Below are 23,439 nucleotides of genomic sequence, written 5' to 3'. Positions count from 1 at the left end.
TTACCCTTTCTAATTTCTCTTTGTTTTCTGATCCTTCTGGTCTCTCTCTCTCATTCATTTTTATTTTTAATTCACAACAAGAGAAGAAGTAAGGCTGACATAGACTAGGAAAAAAAAAAGGAAAAGTTGCATGTGGGTAGAAATGTGACATTCTTATCTGCTTTATTTCAAACGGCTTTCTACTCAGTTGGTGCCACTTGTCATGAAAATAATCTTGTCTGCTGCTCTTTTCATCCTTGTCATCACTTTTTTATTGATTCCTGTACTGAAGGGCTGCTTTGTCTTCCTGGAGGAGATGTGAATTACACCTGCCCCACCACAGCCACTGTGCAGTCACTGTGGCTGGCTGGGAGAAGACCCGAAGGAGCAGCGAAGCGATGGGTGATGATCAGAAGGTGCTGCAGAAATTACTGCTGCCCATCTCTTCCACGGCAGCAGAGGGCTAAGTGGCCATGCGTAGTGTACGTACGTGCTTTTTTTTTTTTTTTTCCTTCCCATGATTTATGGCCCTGAGTAGTATGAGAAGTTGGGGAAAAAAAAATGAAAAAAGTAGAAAGAACTCAGACTATTACAAGCCTGGAGCCTTCCTTCTTGTTCTGATGAGTGACCAGTGAGACTGGTTGAGCTGTGGTATCTTGGGTGACTTACAAGCTCCTAGGTAGCAGCTACAGCTTCAGTTAATGCTTGGCTTTGAGCTGAGCAGCCCAGGTTCCTGGGCAATAAGCCTTTCATGCTGAGCTCCTCACCAAGTCCGTCTGTTTGTAGGTAGGCATCCACCGGGCTTCTTTACTGTGCCCCTTCCCTGGAGTGGCTGGGTCGAGCTGTGGCTGTCCGGCAGGCTGAGTGCCACCTGCTGCTGTGCCTGGCTGGCTTCAGTGGTGGCTGTCAAAGGCAGGTGAAGGTGCTTGGAGCTGCTGCTGCATGCTTGCGGCCAGCCTAAGGTGAGACTGTGCACACCTGGACACGGCCATGCCTCTGGGCTGTAGCTCCCATCCCAGCTCCTCCTCCCTGGAGAACCAGCCAACGGTGGGAGCTGCGTAATTGTAATAGTTAATTGTAATAATGCTATTGTGTCCAGGGCAGAACAGAGCAGAAATAAGCAGGCTTAAAACAAACAAAAAAAAAACCCCAAGAGCGACATAGTGTTATTTTAGAATAAAAGCACATGTAGCTGAACTAATACTCCTGACGAACAAGGACATGGCTTTCTCTCAGGGCATCCTGCAGTCCTGTAGGGAAGAAGTGACCTTATTTGCATTTTTCTTGTTGAATTGCTGTCGGGATTTTTGCAGCACGGCAAGAGAAAATTCCTCCAGGAGAACACGGAAATATCACAGCACTAACGCAATATCTTTCAACCAGGTTCCTTTTCCTCAGCCATTCTTTGCCCCTTGCATTGCCATCTGGACAACCACCCAGCTCTGAACAGTGCGTCTCCTTCTCTCCAATGCAACTCCTTTTTTCTTACAACATAGTCTGAAAGCCATCGATACAACACATAAATAAACCTTAAATCTTAATGCCCATGAAATAAACCTTAAGGATGATTTAAATTTTTATCTCTATTTCAAAACCGTTGAGGTTGCTCCTTCACCCTTTTCCAGAAATAATAAACTATAATAAACTGTGGTCTTCCCTACATGCTTCTGCCCTCCCCAGTCCTTTTTTTTTTTTTGAAAGCAGGGCAAGGAACTTCCCTCCCCTTCTACTTGCACATTTGAGTGCTCCTTTTTCAGGGCAGCATTTTGAATTTGAAGCTTATGATTTTGGACGCTTCTATCAGGAACATTTTCAGCTCTAATCATGTTCTCTAAATTGCTCTGACTCTTTCCCAGCATGATGTCCAATTTTCTAGTTAGATAATTAAATTCAGTGCATAGGAGCATTCAGCTCTTTAGCAAAGGTATTGCGTTAGACCCAGATGTAAGACAAACTGCTGTGGAACTCGCATGACATAGTCTCTGATGATGTCAACTGATAGAGATAAAAAATTACTTTTGTCGCAGTATCTCCATCTCTGTTTAGCATAATGCCACTGTTTCCCCAGCCCATTGGCTTCATCTTGGTGTCAGCAGAGGCTTAGAAATCAGTGAGTTCAGGTGCTGCAGTTCACACCCCCGTGTACCAGCAGAAAGGTCCAGCAGACATGGGCATGGCTGTAAATACCCAAAGGTCCCTCTCTCCATAGGGACAGCAGTGTTATGAGCAGAAGCAGGTGCCCAGCAAGCCCCCCATCCCTGCCTGCCACCAGTACAGGGTCAGAGTGCTGCAGAGGGATCCACTCACAGATCACATCACTCTAAAACGTTTGGCATTTAACCACTTTTATGCTTCTCTGTCTAACAGTGCCTCCAGTGTGGAGGTGTGTCTACGCCAGCTGCCCTGCTTCCTCTCCTGCCTGCCTGTTGGAGTAATATATGTGATATAGATGCCAGGTCTCAATTCATCAGGTGGTTAAACACCAGCTGGAATTCCTGCCAACCACAGGGAATTTAACAAAATTAAACCTATACTCAGACTTTTCAGACTACGAGGCAAAACTGATTAAGTTTCAGAAATTAAATTCTTTTTTTTAATGTGATTTCTTTTAGCTGCTGTTTGAGTTGGTAAAATAATATATATATATATTATTTTTTTTTTTAATTTTTTAAATTGTAGAGTAAGAACTTACTGACCATCTCTCTTCAGTTAGAACCAACAGTGAGTATGGGAGAGGCAGAGATGCAACTCTGAAATCAACATGATGTAGCTTGCTCTTCTGCTGGAGACCATGCATCAAGAACAGTCACCTTATACAGTAAGTTTATGATTTGTGCACATACCTACTAAGTTATAGTAATAGCATTATAGATTAATTGTACACATCACAAATATAATACAGCTCTTGATATTTAAAAATGATACCCAAAACATTTAGAACTTGCTTCACAGAAAGTAATTTAACACACGTGGGTTTTTTCCAATGAAAGACTGCATAATTCTGAATTTAATGTATAATATAACCTTTATTCTTTTTCCTCTAAACTCTTGGAAACTTACATAACAATCGTGCTTTAATTATGACACCATTTATAGACATTTAAAATGCATCTTAATTTATAAATATTTTACATTTGGTCCATAGAACAGGTTGCAATTTACTAAATAATACTGTACTCTTTTAAACAGGCTCTGTATATATTTTTGAATATGTATATATTACATATATATTTTTATATAGAGATAGATTTGCTTGGTGTTCAGATAATTCCTTATTGCAAAAAGCATATATGATCATACAATAATCTTTTCTTTCAGGGCAAGTACTACAAAAAAGATACAGCTATTCACAGTTTACACACAGTAGTTCTACAACACTATTTTGTGCTATATGATAAGTTTGTACAGCTTTTTGCTAAAGAGCAGGTCTGTCAAACATCTGTCATAATTGTTTACAATCAAACATTAAATACTGCATTTTTCTTAGAACAACATGGGACTTGATTACATTAAACGATAAAGTTGGAATTTTTATCCTTAGTCTAATGAAATTCACAATTATAATGTGCATGTATCATGTATAATGGGTGTGTAGGATGTACGTTTTTTCTCTAAATCCCAAAGACTTACAGGACTTCTGCATTTCATCTATAGACACTTAGGATGCAGCTTAGATCTCATAGTATTTTACAATTGATCTATGTATGAAACAGTTTAGAATCTACCAAACATACTCTGAGATTTTATGATGTAGTTTGAAATACAAGTGTATTATATATATTATTTCTACAATAATGTGCTTGACATTCTGAGAATAATACCTTATTGCAAGAACATGTTTGTCACCTTCAGACAAAAACAACGAAAAACCCAACATTCACAGTTAACATGTTTTTCACGTAGTAGTTCTACATAAATTGTGCTATCTAACATTGTACGTTGCACAAAAATTTGCTGAAAAGCATGTTTCATTGCACAGTTCTGTCACAGTCATTTACAATCAAACATCAAATACTGCATTTTCCGTAGTCCTTTGTGTCTGTCATATAGCTGCCAAACAAGAAATGCCATACGGGACTAACTGCATTTTCCACACAGGGCAAAACTTCCATTAGCTGAACGGGGTTTCTAGCTATGTGGCAAATGCAGATGGAGCCCAGAGTAGAAATTTTTATATTATTGAAATAGCTTTCCCTCCTGCCTTCATCACCACAAATAATATGTAAATAAAAATAAGACTGTTTTCAAAGTGCTAATGATCCATATTTTATAATTTGCTTATTTCAAACTGTTCAAGTCCTGTAATAGATTAAAAAGGACAGTTGTGAAATTAAACCCTAAATTAGAATTACAAGTATGAGCTTCAATCTTTAAGCCATTGTTTTGGCTTCTATTTTGGTGGCAATGCAATAATAGTGTAATAATAACAGCATAATAAAAGCTCAAGTACTCTGAGCTTGAATTGCAAATACTTTGCCTTTTTATTTATTTATTTTTTATTTTTTTCTGGGAATATTCAAAGAGCTCTTAAAAACTGGATATTACTTCTCATTTTGCTAAAAAAGTTAGAAGTCACATTTTTGGCCTCTAACATCTGCAATTCATATAGTATTGATTCACAGAGATAGGTTCTTTTTATAAGACACAGTATATATTTTCAAAAGAAATTCACAATCTTATGTGAAAGTTATCCTGAAAGGCTAAGCACAGGTAGTGTTTACAGCCATTCTATGCTGTATTACTACAAATTGCCATAAAACTTGATTTGTAGTAGGAATGTTTGTAAAGGCTGCATCTACTGTGGCTAAGTTAATTGAAAGAAGTCTCTTCCCCCTCACATGGCCTTGACCAGAACAAATTTTAAGGGCAGACTTTTTCATTGGAAATCACTTGGTTACAAAATACTTCGTTCTTTTGTACAAAACAATTCCAAACTTAATTTTACTCCTGCAAAGTCAGAAATAACAGTCTTGGGATTCAGCGGTAAGAAATATTGATAAACTACTAAAAATCAGTAGCACAAAACCTCAAATAGTCGTGCTAAAAGGTAGATTAAAAAGGTCTTGCACATCAATTTACAAATTCCAAGATATGCAACTATTATTGTGAAAGGATAAAAACATTAACAGTCTGTGGATTGCCAGAGAACACAAAATACTGTCAACATCTGAGCTTGCGCAATGGTTGGATCATACCCATGGCGATTCCCTTATAGTGGAGATGACCTTTTTTCTTTTTTTTCTTTTTTTTTTTTCTTCCTTTTTTTTTTTTTTTTTTTTTTTTGCCACTAGAGGTAGGTAATTATATTCTCAGACATAAATTTGTGGTCATATTCAACCTTTTTTTTTTTTTCTTTTTTTTTTTTTTCTTTTTCTCCCGGAGTAGTATGGTTACTTTTGCAATATAGACGTTTAGATGTAGGCTTCTTTGTTTGCAGAGTTGCTCTGTTGTGCCTGGTCCGGCCCATTTTCAGGATGACTGATGTCTTCACTTGGCTGAATCATAACTTGGATGCGCTGTTTAAAGAACAAAAGATGTGAAGCAGTCAAAAAAAAAATGTTCCTAAGCTTTGTTTTAATTTTAAGGCCACTCTAAACACTTCTCTCTAGGTATCACAGCTAAAATGAACAACTAAGTCCATCTCCCAATGGCCTAGAAAAGAAGTAAGTCTCATATACTAAAGATGTTATCAAAAAACACTACTGATATTGAGCAAAGTCACAGAACAGCCCACTCCACTCAAATAAGAAAATTTACTGATGATAGGAATGGCTGTTGATAAACAGCACGGCACATCCTGAGACTTGAACACACAAGCTAAGGCTCTCACTTAAAGCCCTTTGTTACATGGCGTTACTGGAATGGGAGCAAAAATGCACAGAAACAATTTGTCTCAGTCTCGTTCCTATGCAGAAAGCAGAGGCACAAGTATTGGATTATTTTGATTTTTTGCTAGTTTATGACAGTCAAGCAGGCATAAATGGATGACAGTGTTTAATGCAATGCCTAGTGGAAAAAAATTTGGAGAGACTACAGAATGGAGTAGGAGACTAGAGACTCTGTTGCAAGCCCACAAGTCAAATGCAGAGGCTAAAAGCTTGCAGTGGGCAGCACAGACCCAGCTGGGTCTCAGAAGTGGTGGTGACCCACCCTGCGGGTCAGAAAGGATGCAAGAGAACTAGCTGCAGCTTCTGGGAGCTACTACCTCCAGGAACACAACAGGTAAGGTAAACTTTATTTAGGATCTTTTTATTTGTGTTTGGTCTCTCCTCATCCTTTGGGGGTCTCCATTCATGAAGCTTATCTGCCTAGCTCACATTTGTACCAAGAAAGAGAGTCCAGTTTTGAATGTTAAAGCTTTTGAGTGCTGTAAGCTTCTCCTCTAATCTAATAATCATTTGCCGATACTGACAAAAATGGGACCTTAAACCACAGGAAGACTGAGACAAACTTTTGCTGTGTGGTTTTCCATAACCCTGGTCAGGGCAACAATTTTCCCTTTGCACAAAAATGTTTCCATAAGACCAAGGTAAAGATACTCAAGAAGTAGGAGCCAAGAACAAGAATGTATCGGTAAGCAGGCATGTTTTGCAGGCTTCTTTGAAGCATGGCTGAATCTTTTCAACTTTGCTGAAGACAAATATTTGGATACAGGTCTGAGCAATTCACGAGGCATTACTCGTCAATTCTGCTTAAGATCATCTGTCTCTTTCAAAGATGACTCTGTCAGCTGATTTTAGAACATTCCAGAAGTTCTCACAAAGTTATTTTGACACACAGTCATGGAGGAGAGAGATATGTGTTTCAACTGCTGAAGATGTGTCTCATGCACAGAATGAGATTATTGCCTGGGGAGGGAAAACTGAGGGTGCACACAGATTTTAAAAAATTATGGAGGGCAATTGGACATAACTGTCCAGTGTTCTGGTCAATAACTTCATTAGCATTTCACACTCTTTTAGCGGCATTTCCCTGAGGATCTTAAAATGAATTTAAAATGGATTTAAGCTGTAAGATGCCTCTCTCACATGGAAGAAAGGTGCCTCTCTCATACCTCCTTTTTAACAGATGGAAAAAGGAATCAGGGAGAGAGTAAGAGCAAAATTCAATGAGAAAATGGCTTCTTCTAATGTTCTTCACTGAGTAACTATTCATAGAAATCCCTTAATTGAAGACCAAAGGAAAGTGCAGTATAATCATAAGATACACACCCAAGATTTGATGTTCACTTTTTCTCAGCTGCAATACACGGCAGCCTCTGCAACTTTGAACAGGTAAAATGTAGAATGACAGCTCAGATATTTGGTCACATTGCAGGAAGATGCTGAGCAGGGTCACTGCATAGACTCATGGAACCCAAGAGCTACCTTAGTTCACTCCCAAGAGTTTGGCTCCAGTTCCTTAGAGCATCACCTGCCTTGATATATGACAGTATGTCTTGTGTTATTATAAACTGCTACCTTGTTTTCTAGGTGTAAGGAGCTGGGATGCAGTGTCTGGAACTGTCAAAACCTGGAAAAAAGACTACATTTACTGTGGGGATTGTGTTGAACTATAGACAAAGTCTTCTTGTTTCTCTGGTACGTGTTTTTGTGTTTTTCATCTTGATGCAAAATAACTGGCTAAGGTGGTGAGGCCACAGAACAGATATAACTAGAAATAACTGCCCAGCCATATTTTGTCAGTGTGCCCAGGTTGTACAAGATCCAATGATGTAGACAGGAAAAGAAATACTTACCTGTTTTAAGGAGCCTTTCAGGGTAAGAAACATATATGCCATATAGCCTGGTATCAGCACCATAGAAGACAAAGCCATGAACCAGCCAACCCCTTGGCCCCATTTGGGGAAAACATAGCTTCCCATTGTGAGAGGAGTCATTTGGACAGCGCTGAAGATAAACACTCCCTGCAAAATACAGTAGGGGGAAAAAAAGGTTTGGATGAGATTTCCAGAGTGTTCTATGTTCAAATATTTTTCTGGATTGACTTGAACCTCAGGCCTCCTTCGACATCCAAACACAGAGAAAAGGGTTCCTTTGCTCCCTGGGGATAAGCCACCAGGCACTAGCTTGGAGACTGGGGACTGCAGGTCAGTCTTCCAGATGGAGGTTGCAGAAAACAGGCAAATGTCAGCACACTGCACTGACTGATTCCCTGCTTCCTTATTCTCTAGTGTGCAAATCTGTAAATACCTGAATTGTAATTCTGCAGTTGTGAAGTTGCTTGCTGGTTTACACCAAGTTTCTGTTTCAGTACAGCTCTACCGAACTGGTTAGCAACAGACTCCTGTATGAAAACTTATTATTTATTTATTTTTAAAGCCTGGCTCTCCAGTATCTGACCTCTCTAGTATTTTGAGTGTTTGGCCCAAAGGCTTTAGGTTGTTTGGGCACTCCAAGCAAATGGAAATGAGGTCAGACAGAAGGGAACTTATGGTTCAGTGAGTGGCAACAGATTTGGTCTGAAAGAACTTGGCTTATGAAATTCCAAAACCACTGAGTTTTTCCAAAACAAGAGATTGGGAGATAGTTTACCTGGCAGCTTCTTACCAAAATTAATGTCTCAAGTAAACACTATTTTCATATATATACATCTGTATGTCAGATTATTCAGATATGCTGGTGTTGGGAATTCACTGGTATTAGCAGAGTCCTCAGAAAAGCTGCACAAAATTAGAGGGAAGAGGGATATTGGGAAAGACAGGGGTTCTGGGTACTACTTCCCCAATAATACCTGCATACACGTGTGTATTGTACCACTGAACTGCAGCACTTGTTGGATGCTTTTTTTGTGGTTTGCAAACAGATGACCTGCCAACATGGTATTCTTTAACTCTAAGTTCCCAAGGCAAACTTCTGTCTTTCATGTCCTGTGGTAATTTGGGAAAATATGCTAAATTGAATCAGTAAAGAAAGAAGCTTATTCTGATCCCAGTTTCAGGCCCTGTGCAGAATGTTTTCCCAGACAGAAGAGAGTAGAGTGGCAGATTTTATTAACACATCATCACCACCCGTGACCTTTTATTGGACAACAAATTCTGTTCAAGACTTTAAAAGAAAGGAGAAATTTGATAGGTTTTATGTAAAGTATTGCTATTCTCTTTATATCCCACTGAAATAAACAAGATGTATTTTTCATGCTTTCCTGAACATTTGTTTTCAGAAAAATGAAAGCCTTCATTTGAATAGAGATAAATCAAGGAACCTTCCCTTTAGTACCTCTCTTTAGTGTTTGTTTTTCTATGGCCTTTGTCTACCTGTATGGGAATATCAGAGAAATATCAGTAAGTGAAAGGTATTGTGTGATGTACAATTGTACCTACTTGAAAACATTTTTTATATTGCATTTGGGTTTACTACAGTCTGTGTATTAAATTTATATTTCTTTGCTTATAGTTTCCAAAATGTACTGATGGGCTTAAATGGATAAAGCCTAGAATCAGTAAAAGATGGTACTGTGGTTTCCAGGGCACAAAATTCTTGCAAGGTTTGCCAGAAAAAGCAGTAGCAATGTCATATAAACTGGATATTATATTCCGCAGAACTCCATGAAGGATCTTCAGTTTATAATCCCAATCTGTTACCAGAATAGCACATCTGAAGGAATTCAGTTTGTGAGATATGGCCATTTCTTGTGTATATGGAGAGTTTAGACTTTAGAAAGAATTGTAATTTTTATGTAAGAATACAGAAAGTGGTTAAAATTGTGTTTCTTACAGTTTTCTGTCTGTGCCAATGAACTGAGTTTTTGACTAGTTACCATTTCCAGAGGACTAATACAAACCTTGAAATTGTGCAAGACCTCTTTTCTTTGGGCACAGGCTTCCTCTAATGACACTGGGTTTTACCTATTGCCTTTAATGATGTTGCTCACATACTAACTAAATAAGGAACAAGGTCAGGTTTAGTATGAATTTGTGGGGATGGAAATGACAATACTGTAGTACATAGTGTACCTCATTTCGTCATTTATCTCTCTTAAATCATATTATAAAAGTTTGTTTCTTACTGCCACAATGATAGGAGTAAAAAATGACCAGCAGAGTTTCCACCAGATGCAGGGTCTGTATCCCACCATCTCTTGAATGTTGTCATAAAATCTATTAACACCTACATATAAAAATAAGAAACAGTAATAGAAACATATCAGACGATTGATTCAGTTGAAAGGCTAATACTTTTGAGAGAGACTATCATAAATGATGAGGCATATTTGGAAGCTCTGTACAGACAACATAACTTTTAACCTACTTGAACAGGAAATAAATGTGCAAACAAACTCCAAAAACAATTTGCTCTCATTTTTCTATATCATAATTAATTAAATCATCAACCAGCAAACTTATTCCCTTGCAAAGGCTGAGGAAGTCTACACATCTGAAGGTCAGATGCAATAAATCACCACTGGTATATTTCACTCTAAATCTTACTAAAATGAAAGATTTAGAATGACATTTTGCAAAGTAGACTAAAATAAATAAATAAACCCATACCAGCCTTAGCCAACAGCACAGGCTTCACTCTGTGTGGGCATATACACACACCATATACATGCAGTACTGCAAAGAGCAGTCCTTCTGCTACTGCTGCCTGCCAACATTCCATCATCTTCCAAAAGGTACAGCTACTGCATTACTTATAGCTTCAAATTAGATTTCTTCATTACTTAGCTGGTGCATTTTTCCTTTCACTTTTGCTGGATTCATATACAGTACCTCTCCCTTTTATTAAAGCTGTTTCTTTCTCTTGAGTCCATTTAAAGACAGCAGAAAGACTCCAGTTATCTATCTCTGAATCGGTTTTGCAATATAAATGAAAGTTCCTTAGTAATCACAGGTGAAGGTCAATGGAAGGGCTAGCACAGAATTAAGGTCAAATATACAAATACTATGGCAAGAATAGGATCTATATTCATTTATCTTTATACCCAGACCTTGTCAGCTTCTGGACATTTTAGGGCAATTATGCAAGACAATTGACCTCTTTCTGCAAGATCCTAGTGTGACAGAGTCGTTTTTGGAAATGAAGCATTGTGAAGTCCAAGAGACTTAAGTCATTATGTCAAGAACAGCAGTACTTCAATACCTCTGAAGATCCAGCCTTTGAAGGAGGGGGGGGGAATGGGGACTGGGAGGAAGAGGCTGATGTCACCTATTTAGTGTTCCCACAACAATTTGAATCTCCTCAGTTCCAGGCTAATAGAATCATAGAATCATAGAATATCCTGAGTTGGAAGGGACCCTTAAGGATCATCAAGTCCAACTCTTGACACCGCACAGGTCTACCCAAAAGTTCAGACCATGTGACTAAGTAATACATAGGGTGTTTTAAAGAGGCAGGAGTACCTTCCACACACCACCTCTGAGTTCTCAGTAGAGCTATATATATATAAACCAAGGCTGGTTTCAATTCCACCCTCAGATTTGCACACACAAAAGAAAAAAAAATAGCAGATGAAGTATCATTATGATAAGCAAAACTTATCAAGGAAAAAAAAAAAAGTTTACCATAGCACCAGGATATGGAGATGCACTCAAAGAACACAAGGAACAAAAGACTCATTCCACTGGCAGAATAGTAGTCAAAAAGCTTAAACACATAGATTCCACCCTAAAATATATAAGAAGGAAGTGTTAAAATAAGTAGTAAGGACTTCAATTTCAAGACAGTTAAAATGCAAGCAACAAAGTAACCATGGTGGATAGGTTAGGAAAATATTAATGTAAGTTAATTAAATGTTAACAGCTTAAAGTCTTATAACGCTTGAGGTCAATACTGACAAAAAATAATTACTGCTAGAATGAAATTAACTGTTTGGATTTCACTTTACTCCTTTTTGTTCAATAATTCAGTCATTTCCCTGAAATAGTTTCCAACATACCAGATCACAGGAAGCAATGCAGAACCGCTAGTTACTGCGTTGTGGACTGTAAAAGGGATTGTAGAGCTGTGTATTTTCTTGTCACCTGAACCATTTAGCTGCCCTCACTGCATCCACAGACTACAGAGATTATACACCTGGTAAGCTAATGTGTGCTGCCTGAAGTCTTTAGATAGTGTCAGTGACAGATTCCAGCCACTTCAGGGGTTTGCAACAATTCTGGCTGGTGTGGTGAGAGGGGGAAATAAAGCAGGTGTGGTACAACAGACGTAAGATCACATTCTTCTGCAGAACATACCTGAGTAATATTGGACAGCCCTATCAGATAAGAAACAATGCACACAACAGCAATGAAGATTTCCCTTCGATTGCGCAGTAACTTCGGAAATTCATCCACCAAAGCTGTTATGAATCCTTCTACAGTGCAGAACTGAAAGTAAAGTTACAAATAAAATACAATGCAATGCACTGCAACAACAGGATTACATTTAGGGGAGGAATTTTCAATAGCAATCATCATTGGCCTAAGGCTGCATCCATTAAATGATAAAGGAAAATTCACTTGACTTTAGTGGTAGCAGTGCTTCTGAATATCCTTATTTCTGTCTAAAAAGATCTGTGCAAAAAGATTTCCAGCTAGAAAAACATTCAGCATTCAGAAGTATGACCTATAGCATGTGCTTAATAAGATAAAGTGCTCTTTCTTGTGATGGAAGCCTGCAGATGAAGGCTTTGACCCCAAGATCTTCCAAAAATTTACACTTCTCCTGTGATTTATTTACATATATGAAAGCCAATAGACTCAGAAAGTCTGATCAGATTAATGCTTCAGAGTGAAGACTAAAGACACAAGATTGATTCTCAAATATTATATATCGAATACTTTTTGTAGCTCCAGAAAAGTCAGTGCAATAGTAAGATTTTTGCTGAGGATGTGGTTTTCCAAGAGGAAAGCAAGACAACACTTCCTCCCCTCCCCATATGTGTATGTTCAAATTAGATGTTTTCATTATGATGGGTTAAATAATGAATAAAATTCTGCATACATTCTGACTTTAATTTCCAACGGTGCAATTGGAATGTGACCAACAGTTACAGTTCTTATAAATTGTAGGGCACAAAATGCTTACTGATGGACAGAAAATGAAAAAGCCATGACAGCATGTAGATGTATATATTCTTGTTCATAATATTAAGCTACTCTCCTCAGCTTTTACTTGCCTAGAGACAAGTTCTTTTAAAAATATTTTTGACCCAATTAATTTCATAGTAGTTTCCCCCCAGATTAAGCAATAGGTTTTAATGTCAAGCTTGAAGGTTACTGAAAAACAAAGAAATAGAAAACAAATGTGCAGCTTCTTTTCATGTTTTAGGATAACTTTTTTTTTTTTTTTTTTTTTTTTTAATATTTTGGTTCACAGGATGAAGTCAGCTTTACAGAAAATGATGGATTTTCTCTGCTAAAAGAGACTGGTACAGTACTAAGCTAGGAATTCTCATATTCCTGTATGTGTTAGGAAGACTAGCACAGCCTGTGCTTACAGGCTGCATGTACAAAACCACAAAACTGTAAGGCACTGGTTTGACAACTATAACTGACGGCAAGAAGATTCACACATCTGTAAAACATATCCTGGTGTTTCTCATGTTCGTGAACACCTCAAAGGTAATTTTAATGTTGTGAATGAATGGTTAACATTCCAAACAAAGTTTCTTTTAACTGCAGAATAATTTTTCCTGCATATTTGGCATATGATTCCAACAATTCATGAAAAAATGAAAGTGTCTTAGCAAAGTTTCTGACTATCACAGGCTCCTCAAACTCTTTCCTTCCTTAGTATCTCCTATTCTTTATCTGATTATATCAAAAATCATGCAACACTAACACCTGACATTGCAGTTGCAGACAACTTGCCTTTATAATTGGTACTAATTTTTACACCAATGTTACCTGACTGTCAATTCCAAGCATAAGCAACATGGAGAAGAACAGTATTGCCCACAAGGGAGAAATTGGTAACTGTGTCACTGCTTCTGGATAAGCTAGAAATGCCAGTCCAGGACCTGGGAGGAGAAAAAGAAGAGAAAATATCAATGTGATTGATGGGATATTATTTACTCCAGTTGATTTTACATTTATCTGAATGACTCAGCCATGGATGCAGTATCTGACCAGGGATTTCAGCTTAATCAGTGTTCCCTGACCAAGAAGTCAGGGCACTTGTCTTGCTTTAAAACCCAACCAACCAAAACTAAAACTAAAACAAAACAAAAAACAAACCAACCAACCAAGGAGAATACTAGATACAGTTCAGAAGTTGCTCCTGAGAGACACCTCTGTATAGCAGAGTGTTATCCTTGGCTAAGAAAGTGTCTTCGGGCATGGTCAGCTTTCTCCCCTTCTAAAGTAGCTTTTGCTGGCTGTAATCTTCTGATTCTCACCAAGTAGTTCAGAAGAGAATTAAAGACAGCTCAGAAATGGAGAAGGCACTTTGCAGAATTTACGGTATTCCCATCTGCTACTTTATATCATGAATTTTCTTATAAAACATATTTTAAATTAGCTACGTAATTGTAAAAAGGAAAACATTTTAATTTGTGTTCCTACTAACTGCTGAGGGGGCAAAGTTGTGGAAGGAGAATATAAATTCTTATTATGAAAGAAGGAGCTTTTTTTTTTTTTTTTTTTTTTGACACAGCGTAACTGGAAAACAACTGATGTCAGATTAAGGATGAAATTTGTAGAAACTAAATAATTACAGAAATACAAATAAAACTAGCGTGCTTCACATAAGGTGGGTATCTGATTTTTCAGTTTTAATTAGAAGTTAGTCTGTCTGTGTTAACTGGTTGGACATATCTAGCTTTAAAACCAGAGAAGCAAGAATCAGCATTAGACACCTGAATTCTTTTTTCTGTATCTATATTTTGTTGAAGGTTATTTTTGGTGACTAAATTCTGTTTTTCTAACTAGAAGAATATTTCATCAATGGGATATGTTTGCTAGTATAATAAGACATATTTTGTCCACCAGTGTCTTCCAACCAAGCTTTCAGTTATCAGAATCCTCCCTGTGGCCAGAACTGCTAAATGAGTATCTGGTACACCAGCTGGGTTAAGGCAACCATCTGCTCTGCTCCTTTAAGCTTTTTCATCTGGAAGAAAGGCAAAGAACTGCAAAATACAGCAGAATCCATCTACGGACATCTTTCTGCTCTATATAAAATGACTTCCTTAATAAGGGGTCCCATAAAATTGGCTCAGAGCTATAAGTATGAACAGGTGAGAAATGGATCTGACTCAAAGGGTTTAACCTCAAGAAATAGCAAAGGGAATTTAAACACCTAACAGAATTTGCGAATATATGCTTCTGAAACATAATGACAATCAGTCCTCCTTTTCAGGTTGCTTTTAAGAATTTCAGTTGCAAGAGGCTCTTAATCTGATGTCACAGATAAGGACTCTAACAGCTCGCTATCCTGCCACCTCTTGTAAATGCAGTCCCTGTAAGCGGCATTCATTGCTATTCATTGCATCAACCCAGTACGTGTTTCTGGCTGACCACTCTCCACACTGAAGGTTTGTGAGCACTGGGCATGCAGACAGCCTGCTAAATCCGAAATGATGTTGCTGGTGATGCCTCAAGAGATTTGGAACAATGCTCTCTCTCTTGCAATCAGTAAGTGCATGGAAATCACAGGGGTCTAAAGAAAGTTTTGAGGGAGGGATTTTCAATGGTTACATGAGGCAGTTGGATACGACACACAAACAAAAGATAACTGATGTCACTGAGTAACTTAGAGAAAAACAGATTGTATACCTGATGCTGCAACATCTGCAATAGGCCTCTTTGTGACATTAGCCATGAATCCAACAATGGAGAAGATGACAAAGCCAGCAAACATGCTTGTGCATGAATTTATACAGCACACTATGATGGAGTCCCTGGAATAAAGATAAGGTGCTTTAAGAAGTAGGTAAGGTAGTGATACTGGCTCATCATTGTATTGGCATTTTTCTCCAGTGGAAGCATTTGTGGATGAATTTCATGATTTTGGATTTCATAGTGTGGGCTCTTTTTCACACTGGACAAGTCATGTTGTCCGTCCCACTAGCGTAAACCTTTCACTCCCACTTAGATATTACATTGAATATTCAGATCAGAGACTACATTTTATTTCAGCAATACAGGACCCAGAAAGACAGAATCCAGCTCCAGCTGAGAGAGGAAAGTGCCATTGTAATTTGTACAGTCATCTGCTTACCTGTAAACATTATTGTGGAAAGGGTTGTAACTTCCAAGGGCAATCAGTGAACCAAGACCCAAACCATAGGAGAAGAAAATCTGTGTGGCAGCATCCAGCCAAACCTGATTGCAGGAAATAATTTTTTAAAAATCTGTTTCTGCACTTGAGGAGATGGTCATAAGTCTGAAAGGTGAACAGTTAGTAGTGAAACTTTTGATAACGAAGACTGGATATTTACCTCTGAGTCTGAAAGCTTACTGAAGTTGGGAGTTATATAGAATAAAATGCCTTCCTTTGCTCCAGGCAGTGTTACACCACGGAAGAACAAGATAAGCAGCATAACATAGGGATAAGTAGCAGAGAAATATACCACCTGATGTGAAGAAACAAGACATTGTAAGTGTGGAAGAAAGAATGATCTGTGCTCGTTAACACTTCAGTAAACACTTGCTCCATAAAAAATACCATAACGGCAACTAAACCGACTTGTAAAACTGAAGCATTTATCAATGAAAAAGCTTAGTGTGGAAAGGGTAGTGCCTACTGCTGAATTTCCTAAACACCCTGACTACAATGCAGGTTGCTGTTGCTGACTTTCCTGAAGGTGGAATAAGGTGGATTAGGATGCTTCTGCACCAGGGGCTCATGCTTCTTTTTTGTATTCAACGAGGGGAGGTCCCAAATCACAAGGTTCATGGTTCCAGTATTCCTACTCTGCTTGTAGAACATCAGATTATTTCTCATACTCTCACACAGCTGCTCTTATATTTTTTACATCCTATCCTCGTCAACATGATGGTATAATTGCCATACAGGGTCCCACTCTTTTGTCTTCCCAAAGCCCTATGAGAAGTCACGACAAAGTCAGCCTCCAAAGATGCAGCCAGCTGCCTTCTTTTTGCCACCTTCTGTGCAGATAGGAGACATGAAATGTTTTGGGCTGAGCTCAGCTGAGCCAAGTTTAACACAAAGCTTGAAGTGGGTCACTGCTGCAGCTATCTTGTCAAAAGTTAACAAGTTGTTCTTTCTGCGTGAAAAATCCTCGTCTCCACACCAAGCCTGAGCCCTTGTAACCCCAGCCAGTAACAGCTCCAGCTGGCAGCAGGCTTTATGGCTGTGGTAATTCGCTACCCCAAGATTTCTTCCTGCCATTTAGGGGAGAGGTTTATGTGGGTGTCAAATGCTGTCACCCTTTCATTCCTGGAGAAGGGTCTCTCACAGCAGTATTACTTTTGTTAATTCACTTGTGCATTTTATTTTGCACTTGGAAACCAGCCAGACTCGAGGAAGTACAGCATGCAAGCATGCCTGTGGCAACAACCACATCTGGCTCTCAGTGCAAGGAAAGAAAGGAGAAGCTCCTGTATACCACAGGGCTTCACCACTTATCTAAGTCCAACAAGAGTTCTGTAATAAAGAAATACTTGCCACTGAAGCCAAAATGTTGCATCCTCACTCTATTGCTACCCAAGTGAGCTACAATATCCACCTCAGGAACAAGCAGACACATTTTTAGTTTTTTTTTTTTATATATGGCAAAGCCAGGAAGTGTATAAATAAACATACCATCCAAGACTGTGGCCAGAGCCAGCTATGGAGGAGCCAACCCTTTCAAAAACACAGTGCTGTGTCAATTCAAGTGGGACAGAGATGCAATAATTAACAGAAATCCCAGAAAAAAAATGTTCCCTGTGCATCTTACCTCATGAATTTTCAAAATATGAGTAAAATTGTCATTTTTAATCAAATTGTATTTACAGTATTTTTTAATCTTACCTTTCCAGTCCAGCCTACCCCCTTCCAGATACAAAAATACACCAGAATCCAGGCAATTGCCAGAGTAATTGCTAATGGCCATCGGATTTGCCCTGGTTTTTCCAATCCATCAGTCATTTGGTGCATGTTGCGTCTAGAATAAGTAAGCAGAATGGTGTATTCAACAACTGACTCAGAAAACAATATGAATGATAACAAGTTAATAATCCTTGCATATGCACAGTAATGATATACAGAAAAATTCTCAACTTACTCCCAGAATTCAACTACAGCGCTTGTCATGTTGGTTGTGTTTGCTAAGGTGTAATTGGAGAAGCAGCGGTCAGTATTCCATGGGTTCTCACAGTGCTTCCAAGGAAGAGTCTGTTTACAAAATAGAGAGAGAAAAACTTAAGCAGTCAAAATTACTATTATTATTATTATTTATTTATTTTTAAGTAAGCATTATCTCAGGTATCTCTCAAGTGGAGAAAGAACATACTTTGAGTTCTGCAGCCTACTGATCTCCCCGGGGTTCGTGTTTGCCACTTAAGTTATTTAACTTCATATCCATTACGTTAATACACGTGAAAACATTTTATCCTTTTTTTTTTTTTTTTTACCACATCAAGTCAAATGCTTTAGAGTCTGCTACATCTTTCAGCATGTGAGAGTACCTTGAGCATGCTTCAAGAAACAAGGGCAGCAGAAAGGACCTCCTGGAGGTCCTGTTACCTCTTGTTGCACTGGAGGTCATAAAAACATGATGGCTATTGGTCAGAGTTCAATTTTTTCCTTTAGTTAGGGATTTACTGTAATGCATAGCATTTGTATCTATTTTAGATACAACGGAGATATACTTTTGATGGCCAACCTTGGAAATGCTTCTCGTATGAAACAAAGAAAACCAAACAAACCAACCCAAAAATAACCCAGCCCTCCAAAAAAAACAAACAGGTACTAACTAGAATTTTTCTCAGGGAAATGACTGGCTGCCTGCTGACTCAAAGGCAAGGGGATACCGGTGCACTGCCGGGACTAGCAGTCCCAAGCATTGAGCACTGAGTCTTTGCAGCTGTCTGTCAGAGAAGCAAGCAGGCATGCTCATGATTGCAGACAGGTAATAAGTGAGACTAAATGGGCACAGATGAAAGATCTGTAGCTCTGAGGACTAAGATAGGAAAATTTAAATGAATCAGTAAGGAAGGGAAGCCTGTGGTTCCAAAACATGCTTTTATCACATTTCTCCACTGACATTCAGTTTTCTATTCTATATTTCTCATGAAGGAGAAAAATTATTATTATTTTATTTTTTATTAATTTGCTTTGGATAAAAAATGGCTTAACCTATTGACTTATATTCATTATGTGTTTATCGCTTGCCTTTACATTGAGATACATTTATAAGCTATTGATATCACAAACAATCCCTCTGTCCCAACCCCATACTTACAGTAGTAAAGGAATTATACAGGTAATAAATTGCCCATGAAATAATCACAATGTAGTAAATATTTAGCCAAAAGGAAAGGACTGCAGCAGCTAGTCCCACACCTGGAAATAAAAGAAAAAGGAACAAAATAAGGTAACTTTTAGTAACGTTTGTACAGGTGTCAGTATAAGTGCTGCAGCTCAGTAGGGCAAATGCTAAGTATTGTGCAGAAACAATTTACTAAATCCTCTAAAAGTGAAGTTCAAATTTTAGAGGTACAATTATAAAAAGATCACTAATTCGTGCAAGACTTCAGTCATCCATAGATTTAGTTGTAGTGACCAGTGCTTTGTGTGTTGTAGTGAGCAGTCACATCTGCTACTGCTGAGATTTTACAGGAGGTGTTTCTAAGGAAAAGAGCTAAATCAGTTAATTCTCTGAAACAAGAGTACCACAAACTTCTGGCAGATGCAGTCAAATTATGTAAGAGCTGTAAGACCAGCTAGCTCTTAGTGCACTAGTCAAAGTTCTTGATTTTTAGCATAATGTTATCATATCATGAAAGCATGGAGCTGCAAGCGGGGAGGGTCAGGCTGGTTGTCAGGCAAAGATTCTTTGCCAAGAGCATGCTCAGGCACTGACGCGGGCTCCCTAGGGCAGCGGTCATGGCCCTGACCCTGCTGGAGTTCAAGGAGCATTTGGACAACGCTCTCAGACACACGGTCTGATTTTTGGGTGGTCCTATGTGCAGCCAGGAGTCGGCCCCAATGATCCGTGTAGATCATTGTGGGATTACTGTCAGCTAAGAAGATTTGTAGTGCCACAGGATTTAGGAATAGAGGATGGAAAGCACAGTTTGTGTGTTTTTTGGGTCTGTGCAGAATCTAGACTAAAATCTTAAGGTTCTAGCAGTGAGAAATCCAAACTAGCTGGAAATCTAAGCATGGAGTGAGCTTATTTTAAGCAACTCTGCATGTGTCTGGCCTCTGCATTTCAATACAGAACAATAGGATACAAACCTCTGTGACCTGGAATAGAAACAGCATTTACCAAACACTATGAACTGAGGAACCAAGTTCCTTACCTGCTCAGACAAATATTGCTATATTTATAATGCTATTTTGAACAGTCTTTATATGTTCTTATAAATTTATGTTTATAAGTAATGTGAAAGATTTTAAGCTTTAAAAATAAGTTTGTTGAGATTTTGATGCCTAACTCTTGCTATTTTTAAAGGCAAATGAATAATATCCAAGATTGGTTCAATGTTGCTAGCTACCTCTCAAAGTCGGGAGTTTCTGTAGGATATTACAGTTTAAGTAAAATACATAAAAAATGAAGGTGTAAAGAAATGTCCTTGCCGTGTCACTTTGTGTAACTTCTGTAACTTGGAAAAAAATAGAAAGAAGTACCTTTGAACATTGGAGCAAGCTTCCACACTCCAAGGCCTCCTATAGATGTATACTGACCAAGGGAACACTCCAGAAGAAATAGCGGCACTCCAGCAAAAATCAGAGTTAGGAAATAGGGAATCAGGAATGCACCTAAAAAGAAGTAATGAAAAGGTCTATTACAGTGGGGAAACAAATAAACAAAACCCACTACTGTTTCCAGTATTTCCATTGCTATTATATCTGAAAAGATATACACATTTTCCTCCGAAGTGTAGCTTTCCATAAAAGCTAGAGAGAAGCACGCGTACATTTCTGAACCAGTTTCTCAAGATATGATGATAAGAGGAAAAATATGTCTCTTCATCATATAAATATTTTCTGTTTAAATAAAAAGCTAAAATACAAAGGACTGTGTATTTTGTTGCCTCCGTTTATCACAGAAGCATGCAGATATCATAAAGGCTTTAACCAGAACTGGCTGCTTTCCAGCTGAAGTCAGCCTTTGATGGTAAGCTCAGAGTCAGTGTTACAAGCCTTATGCAATCCTCTCAAAAACTCAATCCAAAAGAGGGCTCTGCAGGGTTAGAGGGGAACGTGCTTCAATTCTGCTCTAATGCCTTAAGGTCTTTTAGAAGCACCTGCCAACTGGATGTTGGAATAAACTCGAGGGCATAGCAGACTTCAAAGCAGCCGGGATGGTTCCAACCCTCCTGAACTAGATAAAAGCTATCAAATAAGAACATGTATACAGATGAAAAAAAAAAAAAAAAAAAAAAAAGCTATTAAAACCAAGTAGTGTTTTCCTAATAGTTTCTATGGTGAGTTCTAATATCCAGGTGTAGCAGATGGGGTAAGAATGAAACAGCAAGCATACCTCCACCATTCTTGCCACAAAGATATGGAAATCGCCACACATTCCCTAGGCCAATGGCATAACCTACACAGGACATAAGAAAGTCAAATTTTCCTTTCCAGGTGTCTCGGTCTGGAAGATCCGTCTTCTTCTTCTGCACTTTTACTACCAAAGTTTTAGGCTTGTCATTGGTGATTGAAGCATCGACTTCTGTGGAGATTTGTCCATCTGCAACTTTCGTTCCGTTTGTTGCCATGTCTCTGGGTTTGGCGGGGGAGGCTCTGGCAGCAGCCGGACGGGAGATTTCGGCAGTGGTCCACGTGGACAGCAGCTTTGCGGCTCACCCTCACCCGGCCGGGCGGCAGCCAAAGCCAGCAACGCCCACCCCAGGTGCCGGCGGGCTCCGAGTTGCTCGGTGCTCCCGTACAGTTTCCAGGTCAGTCTGCAAAACACGAGGCCACACAGCTCAGAGATGCTTCAACACTACCCTGGGCAACTGAAAAGCTTAAGTGGCCCTTGCTGCCGAAGGAGCTTTGCAATGAGGTGGCTGGCCTAAAAGCTTGGCTCTGCCCTCGGCATTTTTTCTTGCTGACTCTGTAGGAAGAGAAGCAGAACTGTCATAGCCCTCCAAAACAAATGCCAAGCCACAGTTACTCATTTTTTCTTTCCTTATAGATCTACCATGACTCTAGAGAAACTAATCCTAAAATGTAGGATTGTGTTGGACACGGCATACATTTACTACATGTTATGCTTAAAACACATAATGGACAAGCAGCAGTTATAATGAAAGCTGGAAAAACAAAGTTTTACATGTACGTAAATGAGGACCACTATGCTTAATCCTAATTCTTTGATGCCAAGAACCTTTGGAGCACTTCTGCTGTCAAGACTAGAGTAATTTAACTCATTTTTACAAAGATTCATCAACTACATGGGCTCAAGTACATATCCCTGATTCTTGAAAAAACAAGTCAGTAATAAGATTTCTCTTTAACAGTCTAGAACTTGGACCAATGCAACTATTCTGTGTAATCACTCTGCATTCAACAAACTAAAGGGTAATTCCCACAAGTGCAGAGTTTCTGTATTTACGGGAAGGTGACGCTATTATTATGGTTATCAAGAAATAGTACTTGCCACCAAAAATCTAAAACATCTTCATCTAAAATACTCCCAAAGGAATTCAAAAGAAAACAGATTAAGCAGCAGGACTTAATGCTGGGTAATGATGTTAGGTTTCCTATGTAGTTATAATTAGTTGTTAATACAGTACAGATGTTTCACTAAGCTTAGATTGTAAGTGCTTTAGGACAACAGACTGCAATAATCACTACTCAGTTTGTTTCCTGATTCTTGCACTATTTCAATACCATCACTGGTTTTATACAAACTTTCAAAGTCTAAACAAAGGAAATAACAAGGAAGAGAACATGCATTATGAAAAACAACCTAGGATATTTCAGTCAACTCGGAAGCACGTGTTACTCCTGCAGACTTCCACAGCTCTATTTCAAGGGGGGAAAAAACACCATGAACTAGTCTGTTGCATGTCAGCTGTATGCCCATTCATGATAGATTTATTGGCTACTCCTCCTTTATTAGCTTCTTTTACCATTTTCCAGTCACTAATCAAACCAAACACTGGAAAAATGGAAATATTTTCCAGTGTGAAGCTACGCATTATAGTAAGGTAGTCAAGATTGGCCATGAACTCATGCAAAGATCAACAATAATTCTAGTTATAGATTTATGTAAAGATAGATCAAAACTTTCAGTCCTTTACTTCCAATAGTAAATTATGCCAAAAAGAATCATAAATCACTTAAAGACTCTTTTACAGAAAGTGCTTTTCTTCAACATAGACTTCATTTAAGTGAATGAACATAGAAAATTAAA

The 23,439-nt window shown here is 38.5% G+C and overlaps 1 protein-coding gene across 1 annotated transcript; it reads right to left on the bottom strand.

Annotated features, from left to right (window-relative positions):
* Positions 1 to 5,291: 5,291 nt before the first annotated feature.
* Positions 5,292 to 21,796, bottom strand: SLC6A1 (solute carrier family 6 member 1; the record flags this gene model as incomplete). Its single annotated transcript, XM_082768498.1, has 14 exons — positions 5,292 to 5,495; positions 7,718 to 7,885; positions 9,988 to 10,088; positions 11,486 to 11,588; positions 12,158 to 12,289; positions 13,811 to 13,923; positions 15,680 to 15,804; positions 16,125 to 16,228; positions 16,345 to 16,479; positions 17,883 to 18,015; positions 18,136 to 18,245; positions 19,315 to 19,415; positions 20,706 to 20,837; positions 21,562 to 21,796. The coding sequence occupies 14 exons, from the start codon at positions 21,794 to 21,796 to the stop codon at positions 5,391 to 5,393; spliced, it is 1,797 nt and encodes a 598-aa protein (XP_082624624.1). The 3' UTR covers positions 5,292 to 5,390.
* Positions 21,797 to 23,439: the final 1,643 nt, after the last annotated feature.

The sequence above is a fragment of the Aythya marila genome (genome assembly GCF_965140915.1).
Source record: "Aythya marila genome assembly, chromosome: 10".
Classification (NCBI taxonomy): Eukaryota; Metazoa; Chordata; class Aves; order Anseriformes; family Anatidae; genus Aythya; species Aythya marila.
The sequence above is the reverse complement of the archived record's forward strand: the minus strand, read 5'-3'. Positions and strand labels throughout refer to the sequence as shown.